The sequence below is a fragment of the Talpa occidentalis genome, unplaced genomic scaffold, assembly GCF_014898055.3.
Source record: "Talpa occidentalis isolate TD23 unplaced genomic scaffold, MPIMG_talOcc4v2.1 talOcc4.12, whole genome shotgun sequence".
Taxonomy (NCBI): domain Eukaryota; kingdom Metazoa; phylum Chordata; class Mammalia; order Eulipotyphla; family Talpidae; genus Talpa; species Talpa occidentalis.
In genome coordinates this window covers 80,816,486-80,834,184 of record NW_023601212.1, presented here as the reverse complement: position 1 = coordinate 80,834,184, position 17,699 = coordinate 80,816,486, and the positions used below count along the sequence as shown (strand labels likewise).

General features: G+C 59.2%; 3 protein-coding genes across 7 annotated transcripts; 1 reads left to right on the top strand and 2 right to left on the bottom strand.

The window, feature by feature from the left end:
- The first annotated feature begins 2,381 nt into the window (after positions 1-2,381).
- Positions 2,382-6,225, top strand: LOC119242334 (insulin receptor substrate 1-like). The gene is made up of 3 exons (XM_037508057.2): positions 2,382-2,806; positions 2,965-4,063; positions 4,408-6,225. Exons 1-3 carry the CDS (start codon positions 2,382-2,384, stop codon positions 4,498-4,500), a joined length of 1,617 nt encoding a protein of 538 aa, XP_037363954.1. The 3' UTR covers positions 4,501-6,225.
- On the bottom strand, positions 4,920-6,921 carry SAP25 (Sin3A associated protein 25). 5 transcript variants are annotated; one of them, XM_037506958.2, is made up of 6 exons: positions 6,584-6,767; positions 6,310-6,407; positions 5,794-5,900; positions 5,539-5,692; positions 5,363-5,463; positions 4,920-5,281 (listed from the first exon to the last, which is right to left on the bottom strand). In XM_037506958.2, exons 1-6 carry the CDS (start codon positions 6,727-6,729, stop codon positions 5,009-5,011), a joined length of 879 nt encoding a protein of 292 aa, XP_037362855.1. In that variant the 5' UTR covers positions 6,730-6,767; the 3' UTR covers positions 4,920-5,008. The 5 variants fall into 5 exon arrangements, with proteins under 5 accessions (XP_037362855.1, XP_054549619.1, XP_037362854.1 ...); XM_054693644.1 differs by adding an exon at positions 6,897-6,920 and having other exon boundaries at positions 4,920-5,692; positions 6,584-6,736; XM_037506957.2 differs by having other exon boundaries at positions 5,363-5,692.
- A 524-nt stretch (positions 6,922-7,445) lies between these two features.
- LRCH4 (leucine rich repeats and calponin homology domain containing 4) lies at positions 7,446-17,684 on the bottom strand. Its single transcript, XM_037506952.2, is given in 19 exon segments — positions 7,446-8,454; positions 8,750-8,827; positions 8,926-9,063; positions 9,214-9,299; positions 9,484-9,567; positions 9,683-9,816; positions 9,905-9,973; positions 10,087-10,209; positions 10,301-10,362; positions 10,457-10,533; positions 10,623-10,713; positions 10,927-11,026; positions 11,153-11,268; positions 11,405-11,541; positions 13,193-13,298; positions 13,451-13,577; positions 13,734-13,878; positions 17,260-17,304; positions 17,307-17,684. Coding segments are annotated over 19 exon segments (2,088 nt in total). The 5' UTR covers positions 17,479-17,684; the 3' UTR covers positions 7,446-8,256.
- Between the last annotated feature and the right edge of the window lie 15 nt (positions 17,685-17,699).

Sequence of the window (17,699 nt, the reverse complement as noted above, 5' to 3'; positions counted from 1 at the left end):
GTTTCAAACCAGGTCCGTGTGTCCCCCTCACCAATGCTGTGACCGTGCTCTGCAGACAACAGTCCTTGGCTTGGCCCCAACCTTCAGCAGGTCATCAGCAGTTGCCCCTATGGGTGAGGAAGCAGGAAACAATTCCCAGGACTTATATGCAAAGCTTAGGCCACATTGGAAACATGGGATTCCACTGAGGGAGGGTTGAAAGACTAAATATTCCTCCCTACATCCTCCTACCCCCCCCCCATCCCCACTACGCAGAGAAGTAAATGCTCAGGACAGGACACCCAGGAACACCCAGGTGGGGAGAGGGCATAGCACCCCAGCCTCCCATGGGTTCCTCTCCTGGTGTCAAGATTCTCCTATGAGTACATAGAATATGAAGAACCTGTCCCACATGCACATGGCATGGGGATGCCCAGGTGCACCCCTCTGGTTGGGGAAAGTGTTGTTACCCAGAAGGGCTGAGGTTCTGCCACTTCCTGTTCCTAGGGAGCAACTTGTGTTACTAGGGTAACGGACTAAAATAAATCTTATCTGGGTAAGGTCAAGGGCAGTGTTGTTGCTAGGGCAACTGATTAGGCCAGTTGTTTGGCTCCAGGCTTTTCCTGGTACCCAGCAGCTAAATCACCTGGCATTGATTACCCACCCACTCTCCCACACTTACGTCCCCAGAACCCAAACATTCGGTTCCTTGCATCTTCCTGCTGGAAATGGAGAAGCCTGCCCTCCCTGCTCAGGCTGCGCTGGCTCTCTGAGAACCAGGTTCCCTTGCTTCAGTTCTCTTATATCTCATTCCTCACCTGACTAGGCTCTTCCTCAAATACCGTCATTAATAGGGCCCCACACGGCCCTCTGCCCCTCTCCCACGTTCAGCTTCCCCCTTTAAGCACCTTCCTTGCCATCAGATTGGTATCACTGCATGGAGAGGTCCTCTAAAGCCCCAAGCCAGTGTCTGGCACCTGCCCCCACCCTCCCAGCAGTTACATCTAACGGGTTCAGAAATGGGGTATAAAAAGTTTGAAGGCCAATGGGCCTCCCAGGTGGCGCAGCGGTTGAGCGCTGGGTTGCGAAGCTGCCCGCGGCCTCTGCGGCGCCGGCTCGATCCCCGGCTGCTCCCGGCCACTGGAGGAGGGTCCCACATGGCGCGCAGACCTCTCCTGCCGCCCGCTGCTCCCCTCAGCAGTGTACTTCGGTCCTTCTGCCTGCTCTGCTCCCCGCTCTGGCTCTGGTGAATTCTCTCACCCTCCCGCGCTTCTGACTGTACCCAGGGCTTGTATAAATAAATAAATAAATATTTAAAAAGGGAAAAAAAAAAGTTTGAAGGCCAAGCCCAACTCCAATCTCTCAGATAGCATGGAACAGGGGGAACCTGCACCAGAGTCTGCACTTCCACGGTCAGAGGCTTCAGCTGGCCCCTGGTGACATTTCTGGACACAGGTGGGGGGAGGGGGGCACAAGAGGAAAGCGCCCCTGGAGAGTCTCTTCCTCCCCAGGGTCTGTCAGCAGCGGCCTAACTGGGATTCTGGAGGGTATGGTCTGTGCACCCGTGACCATTCCAAAACTTCACTTCCCCCAAGTCACCTGTCACCCCCAAACCACAAGCTGCACCTCCGGCTCCTCTGAAATCAGCACAGCCCAATGCTCAGCGCCATGGCTCCTAGCATTAGGTGGGAAAGAAGTTCACAGACTCTCTCCTGGGTGGGAAAGGGGACACAGACGCTGGACGCCGGGAGCCGGGGCGGGGAGGGGCGGGAGGCGGAAGGGGGTGCTGTTGGAAGGGTGGCCGGCCTGCGTGCCGCACCCCCTGATCGCCAGGACTGCGGAGGGCTCCGCCGTCGGCGCGATCAAAATTTCATTTGCATTCTCCTCACGGGGCGTTTTCCCCGCAGTAGGCTCAAATCAGGAGCGACCCCCACACACACACCCCGCCCCTGCAAGCAGCTCAGCCCGGAGGACGGGGGGGGGGGGGGGGGAGTCTGCCGCCCCTAGACTCGCCAGCTCTTCACTCCGTCCCCACGGCCTGGCGGCCGGCGCCCGGGGCGCGCGAGGGTTAACCTCGCGGGGGTGGGGACTCCGGGGCGGTCAGCGGAGGGAGGGGAGAGGCGAGGGGAGGCGGGGGAGCCGGTCCGGGTCGAGCCTCCGAGGCTTTGGGAGTCCCGGGTGTCGCGGGCCTCGGGCAGCCACCGGGGCACACGCCGTGCGCAGCGAGAGGCCCCGCGCCCAAACTTCACCTCGGGAGCAGGGAGCGACTCGGGCTGGAGACGGGGCGCAGCCTGTCAGGCCACTGCCTCTTCCCGGGGACCGCACCGCCACCGCACCTCGGGGGCCTCGCCCCAGCCCTCCCCCCTCCCCCCGCCCGGCCACTCCACCGCCCGCCGTCGGGAATGAAGCCCGGAGGCGGCGGCCCCGCGGCGCGCCCGGAGTCCCAGCCGGCCGCGCCCCCGGGGCCGCCGCTGCCCGGGGCCGGCCCGGCCGACGTGCGGCTCTGCGGCCACCTGCGGAAGCAGAAGTCCCGGCGCCGGCGCTTCTTCGTGCTCCGCGCCGACCCGCCGCGCCTGGAGTGCTACGCGAGCGAGAAGAAGTTCCGCGGCGGCGGCGCGCGGCCCGAGCTCAGCGTGAGCCTGGCGGGCGCGTGCACCATCAGCAAGCGCGTGGACGCGCGCCGCCGCCGGCTCATCGTCCTCTACACGCGCGACCGCAGCCTGGGCGTGGCGGCGGCCAGCGAGGCGGAGCAGCAGGCGTGGTACAGCGCCCTGCTGGAGGTGCGCGCCGCCGCGGGTGAGGCCCAGCCCCGGGCGGGCGGGCGGGCGCCGGGCTGGGGGCGCGGGCGCGGGTTTGGCTCACAGCCTGCCCCTAAGTCACCGAAACCCGGAGAAACTCGAAGCGCTCCCACGTCCTCGGGCGCGCGCGCGCCGACCTCCCGCCCAGGCCTCCCCGTGCCCAACCCGCTGTCTCCCCAGGGCCCAGCTCGCACGAGGACCCCGGGACCTGGCTCCTCGCGCCGCTCCAGGACGTCTGGCCCGTGACGCTGCGGCCCAAGGGGCTGGGGCGCGCGCGAGGCTTGGGCAGCGGCGGCTACCGCCTGTGCCTGGGCTCGGGGATACTGAGCCTGCTGCGGGAGCCCCGGCGCAGAGAGGCCGAGGACGCCCAGGCGTCGCCGCCGCCGGCCCTGCGCCTGTCTCTGCTCAGCGTGCGCCGCTGCGGACACGCGGACTCTTTCTTCTTCCTGGAGCTCGGCCGCTCCGCGCCCACGGGGCCCGGGGAGTTGTGGCTGCAGGCGCCCGACGCCGTAGTGGCCCAGAGCATACACGAAACCGTCCTAGCCGCCATGAAGCGACTCGGGGACGGTGCTGCCGGTGGCAGGGCTGAGCCGAGGGATCCCCCCTCGGGCGCCTCCAGGCCGTCGGTTCCCCCACCTTATGAGACCCTGATCGCTGGTGGGTCTAACGGCCTGGCGCGCGGGGAGTGCCTGGGCGAGAGGAGCAAGCCAGCGACTCCGCGGCCCGGGTCGACCCTGGGTGCGGCAGCCTCCTACCCCGAGGGGCTAGAGCGGGGCGGGGGCTACATAGGCATGGGAGCCGGGAGTGACTACGAGCCCATGGGGGCCGGGGAAGCGGGCGGCTACATGGTGATGGCGCCCCCAGGCCTTCGACAGGCGGCCGCCAACGCCTTGCCCCATCAGCCACTCCAGGAGTTGGGGGGCACCGAATACGTGCCCATGAGCCACTTCCCGTCAGGGTCCTTTTCCTCGAGCTCCCTGCCGCGATCCTACAAGCCCGGAGCTGGCGAGCCGGGCCCCCGTCGCGGTGTCGGGGGCAACTGGGGACCGGCGGGGACTCAGCCCTGCCTGCAACTGCCGTCCGAGCTGGCGGGGGAGTACGTGTGTATCGAGTACACAGCCCCGAAATACGTAGGAACGGGAACTGCTAAGCCGGCGCCCCTCGACGGCCGCCTCAACTACATCGACCTGGAGCTGGTGCCGCCTCTAGAGGCACGAGGCGACGCCCCTGGAGGCAGCACGCTCAGCTACGCACGCATCGAGTTCCAGAAGCTCCGGGAGGCGCGGGTGAGGAGACAGATGAATGCGAGGGGCATGCAAAGAAAACAGGGTGAATTTACCAAAGCCTTCGGGCTCACGCCCTCAGCTCACCATAAGTCCCCTGACCAAAGGGCTCTGAGGCCCATACACTCTGAGATCACAACCACAGGGCCCTTGAGCTGTCCCTTAGGGGTCCATTGTCCACCCTGCACCTTCCAGCTATGGCACCTGAGAAATATTCAGGGGGAGGTTCACCAAGAAGTTAGTGTTTTAAGGGGGGAAATTCTAGACCCACGCCCCCAAAAAAGAATAAAACCAACAAAGGTAAGGACTTTTCCAGCCAAAGCCCTGATCCTCTGTCTCCCCTACAGAATTCCTGCGGCTTTGATGCAGACTCTCAGGCAGGCCTTAGCCCCCATCCACACCTGCAGTGCCTGCCTTGTGATGCCAACGAATCAAAGTAACTTCACACCAGGGCTGAACTCCTAGGACCCCAGTGCAAGAAGAATGGACACACCAATCTTACTAGTGTCCCCCCAAAAGTGATGTGCCCCCTTACTCCATCAGGCCTCTCCTGATGCCAGCCACAGGCTCACACAATCCTTCCTTCTCCCTGGCTGACAGAACTGATGGCTTCCTTACTTCCTATATAGGGGGTGGTCTGAGGAGGAGGAGTGTACCGTGGACTTCCACTCCCCTCCCCCCCAATTAAAAGGTGTGTTGCTTGATCAGCCTGTAAGTCTTAGGCCCATGGACTTGCTGCTTCACTGTAGGGAGTGACCAATGAGTAAGTAGAATTTGAGGGGAGGCAGCCAAAGCAGAGGTGAAGTAAGAGACCCCATCCCCACCCCCATGCCCCACAGCTACCAACCACAAGGAGCCTATTTGCAAACTAACAGTTTTAATGTCAACAGAACCCGAACACGGGCCCACTCTGCCCCCAGGAGAGCCATGGACATGGGTGTCTGGGGACTAGGGGAGATCTGGGTCAGTGAAGTGAGAACAGTCACCACTGGAGCCCAGGGACTCAGAGACAGGGTCTGGGGAGGCAGCAGGGGGTGTGGGACCCCCTGAGGCAGCAGAGGAACTGGGTCTTGGCTCCCCCTGGCTCATCTGCAGAAGGCCAGTGAGGGCAATCAGCTCAGGCCCACTGAGCCAGGCAGTGGAGCAGCCAGCAGTCGGTGTGGGGAGGACCCGGGGGGACATGATAGGGGGTGGGAGCAGCAGCTTCAGAGAGCCCATCACCTGAGGAGAGAGGAGGCAGAAGTGGCTCCTCCCAACCCCAGCTCGGAGGCAGGGCTGAGGCAAGGCAGAATGAGTGCTCACCTGCTGAGGGGCCTCAGACAGGTACAGGGGAACACGCTGCTGCCCACGGGGCAGCAGAGGGTCTGAAAGAAAGACATCTTCACAGCACATCACAGGGAACCCTGGAGAGGAGAGGTTGCTAGGGTGGTTGGCTGGAGGTCCCTCACTCCACCACCCAAGGGAACGGTGGGAAGTACCTGCATCCCTGGGCACCTGCTCTCTATTCTGATGTCCTGTGGTGGGGGCCCGGGGCCCAAGGCCCCTTCCTGAGGCGGCTTCATAGAGAGGCCAGAATGAGGGATGACACAAGGTCCGGCCTGAGAAAGAGGCACCAGAAGAACAGCCAGGTCCCTGTGGAGAGGACAGGACAGGAGAGACCACTGTTGCCTCAATCCCCTCCCAAGGAATCCCTGCCCCCCAAGAAGCCAGAATCATAGGTACCCCCAACTCACCCACACCAGCTGAGCTCCTGCTTTAGCCTCATAGTTGGGGTCCCAGGGTGCCAGCAGGGTCATCCCTGAAGGGGCCACCTCCCAAGACATCTGGGAGGAGAGGGGAACTGGGGGATGGGGGGAGGCAAACCTTAGAGATCAAAACAGGCGTGGGGGGTGGGGGAGCCTCCCTGGTGGCACAAGGGGTTAAGATGCAACCTATGAAGTTATCCCCAGTCACTGCAGCATGAGTTCGATCCCTGGCCAGCCCACAAGGCGCAGCAGACCTCTCCTGACTTGCGGGCTGCTCCCCTCAGCAGTGTCTTTCAGTAGCTCCGCCTGTTCTGTTCCCTGCTCTGTCTCTGGTGAATCCTCTCACCCTCACCCCCACACACATACCTCTGGCCTGTACCCCAGTTCTTGTATGCATAAATAAGTAAATCTTAAAAAAAATTAAACAGACCCAGGAATCTTGTCTGGGGCAGGGTGGGGGTGAAGGAGGGGTGGGGGTGGAAAGGCAGCAAAGTCTGTACCTACCTGGGGTTCCCCGGGACTGCTGGGCAGCCAGGCCTGGGAGGTGCCGGGGCAACAGCTCTCTCTGGGTCCGGGAAGAGTTTCTGGCCCTGGGCTGCGGGCTGTGAAGGGGGCAGCACTGAGAAGCTCCAGTTAGCGCCTCCTGCTCCAAGTCTGAGCATTCACGAGGGCCCCAGGTGCCCAGGCTGCTCGTGCCCTTTCTTCACGGCAACGGATTCTCTCACATCGTGGCTCCGCCACTGGATTTCCCCCAAGTGCCTGGGACCGAGCCCCTTACCTGTCCTGTGGGGGTGTTCTTGGCTCCCCCGCGGCTTCCTCTCCAGAGTTCCAGGTCTCCTCTGGGTCACTGCCCGCCGAGGAGCTTGGGTCCTCGGGCATCTGCTCCTCTCCCGAGCCCCACCGCCCCGGGGGCCAGGGCAACATGCCGCGTCTGGGGGAGGCCAGGGCAGGGCAGCACCTCTGTGCCCGCGCCCACGCTGCGCGAACTCCCGCCTCACTCGCCGAGCCCCTCCCTGGCCCCCACTCGCCCGCCTCCCTTGGCAGTGCGGCGCTGCCCTGGCGGTCCCCACTAGCCCAAGTCGCCAGCCCACCTCTCAGGGCCTCGCCTTGACGCCGTCGCGTTTCCGGCCCACGTGGCGCGCACTCCCGCGGGGGTCCCGCGGGCGCCCCCTGGTGGCGGGGCGGCGGGGCGGCGGAGCGGGCGCGCGCGCGGAAGAGGATTGCTGAAGCCGAGAGGTGTAGGGGCTCCGTACCCACGACGCACCGCTCTCAGCAGCAGACAAACACACACACCTGAGGGGCACCCTAGAGGGCTTCCAGCGTCTTTATTGCACTGACACAATACCCAGTGCCCTGTCTGGGGCAGGCCTGCTTCCAACCCCTCAGGTCGAAGGATATCCAGGAAAAAGGGCCAGGCCCAAGGCCGCCCTCACCAGTCCTTGCTAGAGAGCAGAGCCCAGGCGTTTGTCTTCTCTGATCCTGGGGTCCCGGCTGGGTAGGGCCCTACGCCCCTACCTCAGCCCCTAAGGCCTTTCCAGCAGTGCATGAACAGCAGCAGCGATGTAGGGGAGGCCCCTTCCTGGGGCCCCCTCCTCTTCCAGGATGTGGTGGGGCTGGCACAGGGACTCCTGGGGGGAGGGGCCCAGGGTAAGTTCCCCGGTCGCCTCCATGCAGTTCCCAGCCCTCCCCAGAGGGCAGGGTAAGAGACACCCTAAAGGAGCCTGGGCAAAGGAGGCTGACAGGTTGAACCTTCAAAGTGTTGGAGGTCAAGGTGGGGCCATCCTAAATACTAGGCCCACAGCTTGGGGACAAATAAAGTACAAAAAAGCTGCCAGCAGGTAACAGAAGGTAAATTACACAAGAACAAAGGCTGGGGAGAGTGGAAAAGGGTTAAGACCTGTCATTTCCAGAGGGAAATGCTGGAGTAGGCAGACTGGCACATAGAGCCCAGGAGGCTTGGCCAGGACTGGGCCCTGCTGCAGCAGGAGCAGACGCAAACACACACACACACACAGAGACAGCAATGGTCTGTACAGTTTATACAAGAGACAGGGACCCAGCCTGGGTGCCTGCATCTCTACAAATATAAAGTTCTCTCTACAAAATATAGATAATTTAGCCCCCTGTATCAGCAGGGGGGAGGGCACAAGGAGAAGGTTAAAATCCCCCCCTCTGGGGGAGCAGAGGCAGGGTTGGAGGGCACAAAGGCACCGTCAGCACTGAGGAGAGGAGCATGGGGCTAGGCTACAGGAGGGTAGCCAGAGGCTGGGAGCCCAGGATCTGCGGGCACCAAAGTGGGGCCTCTGAGGTCAGTATTTGTGAGGGGAGGGAGTTCACTAGTGTCTTTGGTAGGGGCTGAAGGCACCACTGGTGGAGGACAGGGTTTGCACAGGAGTCATAAATAGAAACAGGGTGAGGGCAAGGGTGCAGGAGGAGGGATGACTTCAGGTCCTAGGAACCCAGGAGCCAAGTGTAGACGACATAGAGCAGCAGCATGAGGACCACGTAGAAGAAGATGAAGCCGCCTAGACCAGAGGGGAGCCAGAGGGGTGGGGGAGTCCTGTCCCCCACCCGCTTCACAGCCTCCAGTGTGGTCCACAGCCCCTGGGCGGTGCCCTCGAGGAGATCTGAGGGCGAGCACAGGTCAGCCTGGGAAGGGAGAGTGGGACAGATGGACAAGGACAAAGGACAGAGTCAGCAGCAGCAAGACAATCCTCTCCACCCCCTGCCCACAAGAGCCAGGGCCAGAGCCATGCAATATGCAGAGTGCAGGGAAGGGGGACAGAGCATGCAGGGAAGGGCTGGCAGACATTATCCCTCTGGGGAGCAGACACCCCACGAGTGGAACCCTGCCATCCATGCAGAATGCTCAGCTGAGCCCAGGACTCTTCCCACTTTATAGGAGACACCAGTCCTGGGCTCCTGAGAACATAGCCCCCCATACCTCAGGCACCCCCATTTTTCGACAGGCTTCTAAAAAACTCTCCACATTCTTCCGAGACTTGGGGGCACTGAGTTTTGGCTGGGGTGGGTAAGAAGGGAAAAAAAGAAGAGAGTAAGAGAGAGACTGTAGGAGTCCCCTATCCCATTCCCTCCTTTCTGCCCTGGGGCCCAACTGACCACAGCAGGTGAGGGCACGTGAATGAAGGGCACAGAGCGGGGCCGCAGCTGGTTGGCCAACTGGCAGAGGATGACCCCATTGGCTAGAGCCTCTGTCAGGTCCTCAGGCAGGGGTTGCTGCAGCCTCGACTCAAGGGCCTGAGAAGCAGGGGAAAGGGGGAAGAGCAGGTCAGGGTCAGCAGGGAACGCCCTTTTGTCCTCAGCAGAAGTTCCAGGGTAGACAAAGAGGGTGCCGAGGGGCACCCTCAGCCGAGCCCCAGTCCACAGACACAGCTCTGCCTCTGTTACCTGGCGCAGCTGAGTCATCAGCTCCTTCTCATCCAGAAGCTGCGGGGACCGCCGAGGTCTTAGGACAGGGTCTGGTGAGGAAGGGCCTAGAGAAAAAGGAGGACACAAGTTTGTAGCTGGATCACAGTGTCTGGCACCCACATCTCCTGCCTATCTGCTTGTGGGATTTTCAACACAAAGGGACAACAGATCCAGAGAACCCCAGGCCAGAGGAGTAGATGCAGCCCAGGGGCCAATTTAGAGTCAGCACTAAGGGGTTGCAGTACCAACCTGAGCCACTCTGAGAGGAAGAACGAAAGAGGAAGCTGTTTGGTCTCTGAATGGAGCCCAGCGGCCGGGGAGCAGGCGCTGTTGCTAAGGGCCAAAGGTAGGGGATAGAGCAGGTGAGAGACACCCCGTCAGTGCCCCACTCATCCCTCAGGCCACCAGGCCCCAACTACCCCTCACCTTCCCAAAGCCCCTGACTCACCTGGCCCAGATATAGGAAGGGGCTCCTGAGAGGTGGGGGCAGGGGCAGATGCAGAGGCAGGGGCAGGGGCAGAGGCAGGGGCTCCCTGCCCCCCTGAAGATCCCAGTGGAGTGGAACTAGGCTTCGGCGTGCCACTGAGGAAAGACAGAAAGGGAATTAGAAGGGGAGGTCAGTGGAAGGATGTGGAGGGGGAGGGCACAGGTAAGTCTTGGGGACACATACTTGTAGGTGGACTGAGCAGATGAGGCAGCAGCAACCCCACCAGCAGCCCTGATCCCCAGCTTCAGAAAACTAGAAAGTGAAGGAGATGTGGGGTGAGCTGTGCCAGGCAGTGGCCAGAGTAGCTCAAGGAGGCTCATTTCCAGCCATCTCCAAGGCCCTCTGCCCTGAACCTGTGCCCACACCTGTCTTTCCTGGGGACCCCCCACACTCCACTCTGCTGTTGCTGCTGCTGTCTCCGCTCCCGCTCCTGCCACAACTGCAAGGTGTCAGGGCGACGCCGCTCCTCTCCTGCTGGTTCCTCCCTCCTGAGGGACAAAGGCAGGATGAGAGGTAGAGCTGGGTATGGGGAGAAGGGATAAAGGGAAGAGATAGCAGCTTAGGTGGATTTTGGGGTACCTGCTGTTTGGGGCCTTCTCCCCATCCCCTGCCGCAGGTTTTAATTCTGGTGGCCGCTGCTCCTGAAAGAAAAGAGCAGAGGGGCTCAGGGGGTGCCTGTCCCCCAAGCCAGCACTAGTTCCCTCCCTCCAGCTCTCTTGTCTCCTGGTTCCTCACCTCGGCAGCACTTCGCTCTTCGTCCTCCCCCGGGACGTGGCTGTCAATGAAGTCAATCTGCTCAGGGTCTCCATCAGCTGCAGAGGCCGGGGCACGTCAGCAAGCAGATGGGGTCTTCAGGCAGTCATCCAGCCCACTCTTCCCAGCCCCTGGGCCCATTACTCACCAGAGCCATCCTCCCTCCGCTCCCTGGGCCCCCGTGGTTCTCGGGCCAGCTCCGAGATCCGGAAGGACAACTCAGAAAATTCATCTGTTGACTGTAAATGCAAAAATGCAGAGATGGAACACAGCCTTTCTATAGTGCTGGGGGCTCACTGAGGTGACTGCTAAGCCAGTCATTCAGCATACTTGGGTGAGGGAAGGAAGAAGAGAATTTTGGCTACATATGTCACTCTGAAATTTAGAGGAACCAGGCAAAGGGACCCGGCTCAGAGGTTGTCCCCCAGGAAAAAGACTCCAACATCCCTTACCTCATTTCCAGACCATCGCTTGCTGCCACTGTCAACACTGTGGAAACCAGAGTCCAGCCCACCATCGTACCGACGTCCCGGAAATAAGTCCTCTGCTGGGCTGGGGTTGGCCAGGGAGAGCTGGTCAGTCCTTATTGAACAGCAAACCCCTTCTCCCCACAGAAACCCCAGGTCCCTGGCCCAGGAGGCAGCATTAGAGCATCCTTCCTTCCCACTTGGGACTTACCAGGGACTGAAACTTGTGGGGCGAGAAGGGGCCATGTCTCCCAGTGCAGACCCCCCACGCCGCCCAGCCTCTGTTGACAAGTACTTGAAGATGTGAAGTTTCCCCTTCAGGCAGATCTGGATGTGAGGAGGAGCATGTGGGGGAGGGAAAGGAGAAGTTATGGGAGAGCAGCTCCCTAGGTCCTGCTTGGCTACCCACAGGACCCATCCCACTCCTGCCCCATCTCCGCCTGTTCCCAGGCCCACCCCTCACCTGGGCAGGTGGGCTCTGCAGGGGGTTGCTATCCAGCAGAATGACCTGCAGGTGTCGGAGGCGGCAGAAGGAGACCGGGATGCGGGAGACACGGTTACAGGAGAAATCCAGGCGGACCAGAGGAAGGTCCCCCAGCTCTGAGGGTGGGTGAGTGAAGTCAGGAGCATGCCCAAAGGAGGGGCCTCGTGCTTACTACTCTGCCCTCTGCTCTGGCCAGCCAGCCACCCCTGCGCCCACCACCACCTCTGCCAGGGCTGCTGAGGACACCCCAGAAATGACTGCCCCGCTCCTCTTCCAGTATAAACCTGGGCCCCTTCAGGCTTCTCCTTCCCCACCAGGGCTCTCCTTTTCTCCACCCCGCCCACTCACACTTCAACACACCCTTCATTCTTAGGTGATCATCACAAGACCCAAACAAAACTGTGACACCACATTGCTCAAAACCCTTCCCTGACTTACAGCAGGGGCTGCTGGTGAGGGTCATCCTGCACAAAGGCACCTAAGGGAGGTAGGGGGCTGCCTCCACAGCCACTTCACCAGCTATGCCTGCCCACAGGAAATTATTCCTTTTTCTACTTCTCAAAATGGTGCAGTTGGATTTGTGACAATCTAAGACCCACAACCCCTGGCCCACCCCAGTCAGGTGTTCATAATGTGGCAGGGGCCACATTTCCCTCCTCACTGCCCACCTTCTATACATGACAACCCTCTAGCCCCTCAGCTTCTGGACCTTTCCACATGTTGCCTACTCAGTTGGGAGAATACAATTTTTCTGTCCATACATCCTTACAGGTTCAGCTCAGGTATAGCCTCCTCTATGAAGTTTTTCCAGACACTAGGCTAGAATTAATTTCTCCTTCCTATGTCCCCAGTACTCTACTGGCCCAGAGAGCACCCTGATCAAAACCTTATTTGTGCCCTTACTGACTCAGAAGGTAAGGAAGCTTGTGCAGGAAGCAGCAGGATGCCAGGAGATAACAGACCACCTCAATCCCCTCTCATCTTCAAAGCCAAGGTGAATGTGGCACAGGTCCTTCCTGCCCAGCCATGCCTTGTCTTCCTACTAATCACATTCCTGCTGCACCATGCCCTGCACTGCCTGGGGTGTCAAGGGATGGAGAACTCCCTTCCAAGGCCAGCTCCTGGTGCACACTGAGGTGATTTCTTCCTCAAGTTCCCCAAGCAGAGCCGTGCCTCCTTCTACACCTGCAGCTCTTTAAATATCCTGTTCCAGCACTTCCCTCTGCTTGTCTCTCCCCATTAAGTCATTAAATCTTAAGAGTTGGCCCCAGGTCTAAATGACATCACCCATATATACCTGGCCTCCACCTACAACATAGGAAGCACACATTAAGCAAAGCCTGGTAAATAAAAGAAGGTATGCCTTCTTTGGAGCAGAAAGTATCAAATATTGGGGTACATCACAATTAGTTGGTTAAAATGGGGCCACTTGGGTGCCAGCACATAGCCCCACGGGCTCAGAATCTCTGGGGAGGCGGCAGCACAGGACATGGTCTGACTCAGGGTAATAATGTGCTTTCCTACCTCCCTTTCTGCCTTTCTCCACATTTGTAAAGTAGAGCTAATAACCGAGGCCTTGTCAGCCTCCAAGGGCTATTCGTCAAGATCAAATAAAATCACTTACAGGTTTTTTTTCTTACACACTGCAAAACCCTGGGCAACAAAGGAATTATTTTCTGTGGCGATTCCTTGTCTGGGATTTCTCCAAGGTAGACACGCGCTCACCCACACATTCACACACTCTCTCCAGCTCATCATCTTCCTCACCAGCAGGCAGGGTGCTGAGCTGGTTCCTCCTAACGTTGAGATCCCTCAGGGAAGGGAGGCTGCACAGCTCTGTTGGGAGGGCCTGCAACTCATTGCTGCTCACATCCTGGAATCAGGAAAGAAGTGAGAAGAGCCTGAGCCCAAAAGGATCAAAAATGACCTCCTACCTCTGGCCAACTCCTTCAGTCCTGGGCTTTCCCCACCTTTCCCCCAAAGATCCCCAGTATCTAGGCCAGCAGTCTCTCTGCCCCTCCTTACAAGTTGTCTGAGACTTCCCAAGGCACTGATATCGGCGGGCAGGGCTCCCAGCTTGTTGTTGCTGACAATTAGCACCCGCAGGGGCAACTGGCAGATGTAGGAGGGCAGCGATGACAACTGGTTTCGACTGTGGAAGGAAAAAGGCATGCTCGCTCTGCAAGCATGGCACCCAGCCTTGCGCTCCTTTTAGGGCCACCAGGAGGGGCACTCAGGGTATTGTGCATGGGTACCTGGGGGGTGACTGGGAAGATAAGTTCCCACCCTCCCTGGACCGGCTACCTACCTGAGGTTGAGGTAGGTGAGGGCTGTGAGATTCCCCAAGGCTGGGTTCAGGCATCTCAGGCAATTGTGGTAGAGGCTCAGGCCTTCTAGGGACACCAGCTGGCATGCTGCCTCTGGCACCTCGGGGAACCGGTTCCTGGACAGGTCTAGGGGAAGCAAGTGTCAGGGGAGAGCTGTGGAACAGCCCAGCCCTGGACAGAAGGACCCAGAGCCAGCTGCCCAACCCCCTAAAGAATCAGACCTATAAACCTGGGATCCCTGGGGTTAGATAACAAAGCCTTCTGCAAACTGGAGGACATTCCAAGCATGACCAGAACAACAAAGGGAAGGCAAAGGCCTCAGGGTCACTGGGCTGCAGAAGCCCAGACTTGGTGGAGGGTGATGGGGAATGAGTCATGAACAGTCTTCAAACACACAAATGAAAGACAATTGTGGAAAGGGGGCTGGGTCCTATTACTCTCGTGGTTCCTTTTGTTCTGAAATCCCAGGAGCAGTGGAAGGCAAAGGTGATAGGAGAGGGCTGGTGCTTCAAAGAAAACAACAGGTGATGGGTTGGGAGTCAAAAGGTAAGAACATGGACAGCCCCTGGAGGAAACCCCTTAGAAAGGGGCCCTCCTTAGTGTCTTATCTCCCAATCTCAATCTGTTTTCAACACAGGGGAGAAACCAAGTACTGTGGCCTGGCTCTAGAGACGTGTATGGCTCCTGACACTAGATAACAGGTTCTCACCAGTCTCTGTGGTCTGCAAGTCAGGTCCAAGGGACCGTGAGGTTACAGATTCCTAAGATCCAGGAGGGGAAGGCAACTGGCCAACTGGAGCTAGAATCTGCAGGTCTCTCCCATCAGGGCACACTTTCAGGACTGACCGCCTTCCCACCCACTCCCAGCCACGCCAGCCTTTCTCTACTTCCTCTCTGACTGACCCAGATTTCAAAAGACCAGTAACCCTGCCTGAATGTTAGGCATAGACAGGGAATGGAGAAAGGGTGGTCTGTTACCACCCCTTGCTATCCCGATGCAAGGGGTCAGGCCTTGGGATGCCCTCGCCTCTGGAGACGTGAACTGCTTAGGTCTCCAGCAGCCTGGGTTTATGTTTCCTCTGCTCAGCCTGCAGCAGGAAGAGCCTAGGATCTGCTGGGGAAGGTCCCAAGTAACAAAACTTGGATGAACTTCTTAGAAGGCCCTTCCCAGGGAGGGGTGAGCAAAAACTGAGGGGGAAGGAGCTGGGGTATATCCCCCAAGGAAATGAGTCTTGTGACAGGAAATGAAGTAAAAACTATCCGTTGGGTTCTGTCTCTCGTGGGCCACATTTCCCAGGATGGATGATAGCCTGAGGGCCCCAGAATTATCCTCTTTCCCTCTGTTCCCACCCCTGATGTACAGTCAGAAAACCTGTCATGGGAGAACACAGTTCTGGAGATGGTGGAAAGAATAGTCCTCCCACCCTTACCAGCCTGGGCCTCTGCATCCACAAACATGTGCAAGCCAATGTGGATGAAGGGGGCAGAGAACAAGTTGTGTTGGGGTAAGCGGGCCAAGGGGGCAAAAGCTAGGAGCGGAAGGGAGCCCAGGCTGCAGGAGGCAGGGCATAGAAGGGACAGGATGTGGTCTGTGAGAGATCGAGCTGCACTTCTCCTTTGTGAGAGCAGCCCCTCCCCCATCTCAGGATCCATCCAACTCTTGGCCCCAGGAATGGGGTCTAGGAAATATGGGGCACCTGCACCATGGGAAACGTACAAGACAAACACTGGTTCAAAAAAGGCTAGAGAAGTAGGAGGAACGGATTCAGAAATGATTCAGGTGGCACAGTCGGACAGAAGCGCAAGGAGGGGTGGAGGGCAGGGTATGGGCAACAACGTGTTCTGATCACTTCCCCTTTCCACTGCCAGCTCTAAGTACCAGGCTTGGGGAGAGGGGACAGGAGTGTTCTGGATAAGACTGATCCCACCTGACCTAAAGCCCTGAAAGGACTGAGGATTTCTGGAGAGTAGGCAGAAAGGGGCTCTCAGAAAGCTGGGATTTTCCCTCACAGAACTGGCTGCACCCAGAGCCGGAATGCAGGGGGCGGGGGGAGAGGAGGCAAGAGCTGGGAGCGGCTGGGGGAGTTCTTGGTAGTTTTCCCCAGGAGTCTGCTCACAGGGACAGAGCCCTAAGGAAGTAAAGAATAACATTTGGTCTTTGTCAAAAAACAAGCAAGGGGGAGGGGAAAGGGAACAGAAGGCAAGTGTCACACAGCTGCTGAGGTCAATCTGGAGCTTGGGGGTTAGGCAGCTTGGGGAGACTGAGAGGGATAGGAATGGCTCCTGGGGCTCATGCATTCCCTGAACTCACTTACTGTGTAGTGAACAAGTTTGTTTACCCAGCAACCCAAGGAGAGTGGAGATGTTTAAACTGGTTCTTCCCAGAGTGGATCGGTGCCCAACTGAATGTTTGCAGGTGAGCAGGCACCTGCTAGGGGAGACATGCACTCTCAGGGCAGTATCACCAAGACAACACTCTCCTCGAGCCCCAAGTCCCACCCTGGGCTTGGCTGGGGTGGGGCTTCGGGAATGCAGCCTTCCTCCTCTCTCCCAATCCCCACACCCCAACTGCCAATTCAAGGCCATAGATAGGTTGCCTCCCAAGCAGCTGAGGCCTGACTCACCTGTCACAGTAGGGTCCCCCACACCCCACCATCAACAGACAACAGGGTGGAGAGCATAATTAGAAGGATACTGCTGATGGGTAAGCGGACGGATAAGAGGACAGTCTCCAGCTTCCCAGCACCCCGAGCTCTTAGATTATATTTCCTTCCTTCCAGCGACTGCCTCAAATCCCTCCCCCTTGGGAAAGCAGAAACTGAAATAGGAATTCTAGGGCCCCTATGAGGTCACTGGTCTTCAGTGACCTCACAGCTAAGTGATCTCAGATAAGGCGATGTCGATCATAGGCGGAAGAGTTGGGAGAGAAAAAGAGTTAGGGGAGTAGGAGATTTCCTGCTTTTCCATAGGCTGGCTGGATGATGATGACCTCAGGGGGCGGGACTACAAACAAAGTACGCCAGAAACGTCAGTCAGGTTAGGGGTAAATCCCAGAGAAGGGGGATGTGGCCTGGGGTTACTGGGATCTCCATCCAACACGAAAAAGAGAGACGAAGTGGAGGAAGAGGAAAGCATATTATGAGAGCAGCTCGTGAGAGGAAAGCTTTAGGGAAATATCAGAACTGAGGTATAAGAGATCATGCAAATAAGCCACCCAGGTGAGGGGCGGGACCATTCTACAGGTGCGCAGATATGCAAATAAAGAAAAGCGCAGGGCGGTGGGGGCTCCCCAAAGCTTGGCCAGAGACGCCTAGCGTTCCGTGTAAACGAGAAAAGCGGTCATTGTCTAGTAGTTCTCACGGTGGGGAGGGGGGGTAAATGTAAATCGGCAGAACCCGGACAGACAGGTGAGGGGGCGGGCCAGAACCCTGGGCTGGGTGAGAAACGGGTGGGGGCGGGGTTATGCAAATGAGGGTCCCGGGCGGGCGCGGGGCCGGGCGCACTCACCAGCCTGGGTGATGTCTGACAGGTCGTAGCTTCGGGCCGCGCCCCGGGGAAGTGCTTCAAGCGCCGATTAGATAGGTTCAGGGTCCCGGTGGCCACGGCCTCCTCTAGGGCCCGCTCTGCACTGCGGCTCCCGGGCAGCCCCACAGAACCTGGAACGGAGGTTGGGGACGCCGCCTCCTCACTCCCGGCGGCGAGGGGGGCCGCTACCGCCGCCGCCATCCGCTCCCAGCGGCTCCCGCTGCCTGACTGACGGCACCGGCCGTCCCTTCTTCCCCCTCCCCCTCCTCGGAGCCGCCGTAGTGGCTTCACGGGGGAGGACGCGGGTTCAGGGACCCCGCGGACCAATCGTGCTCCCGAGATTTGTCGGCGGTGGCTAATCAGAAGCCGACTGGGGGGCGGAGTCTGCGGCGCCGGAGGGAGGCGAGAGAAGGGAGGGGGAC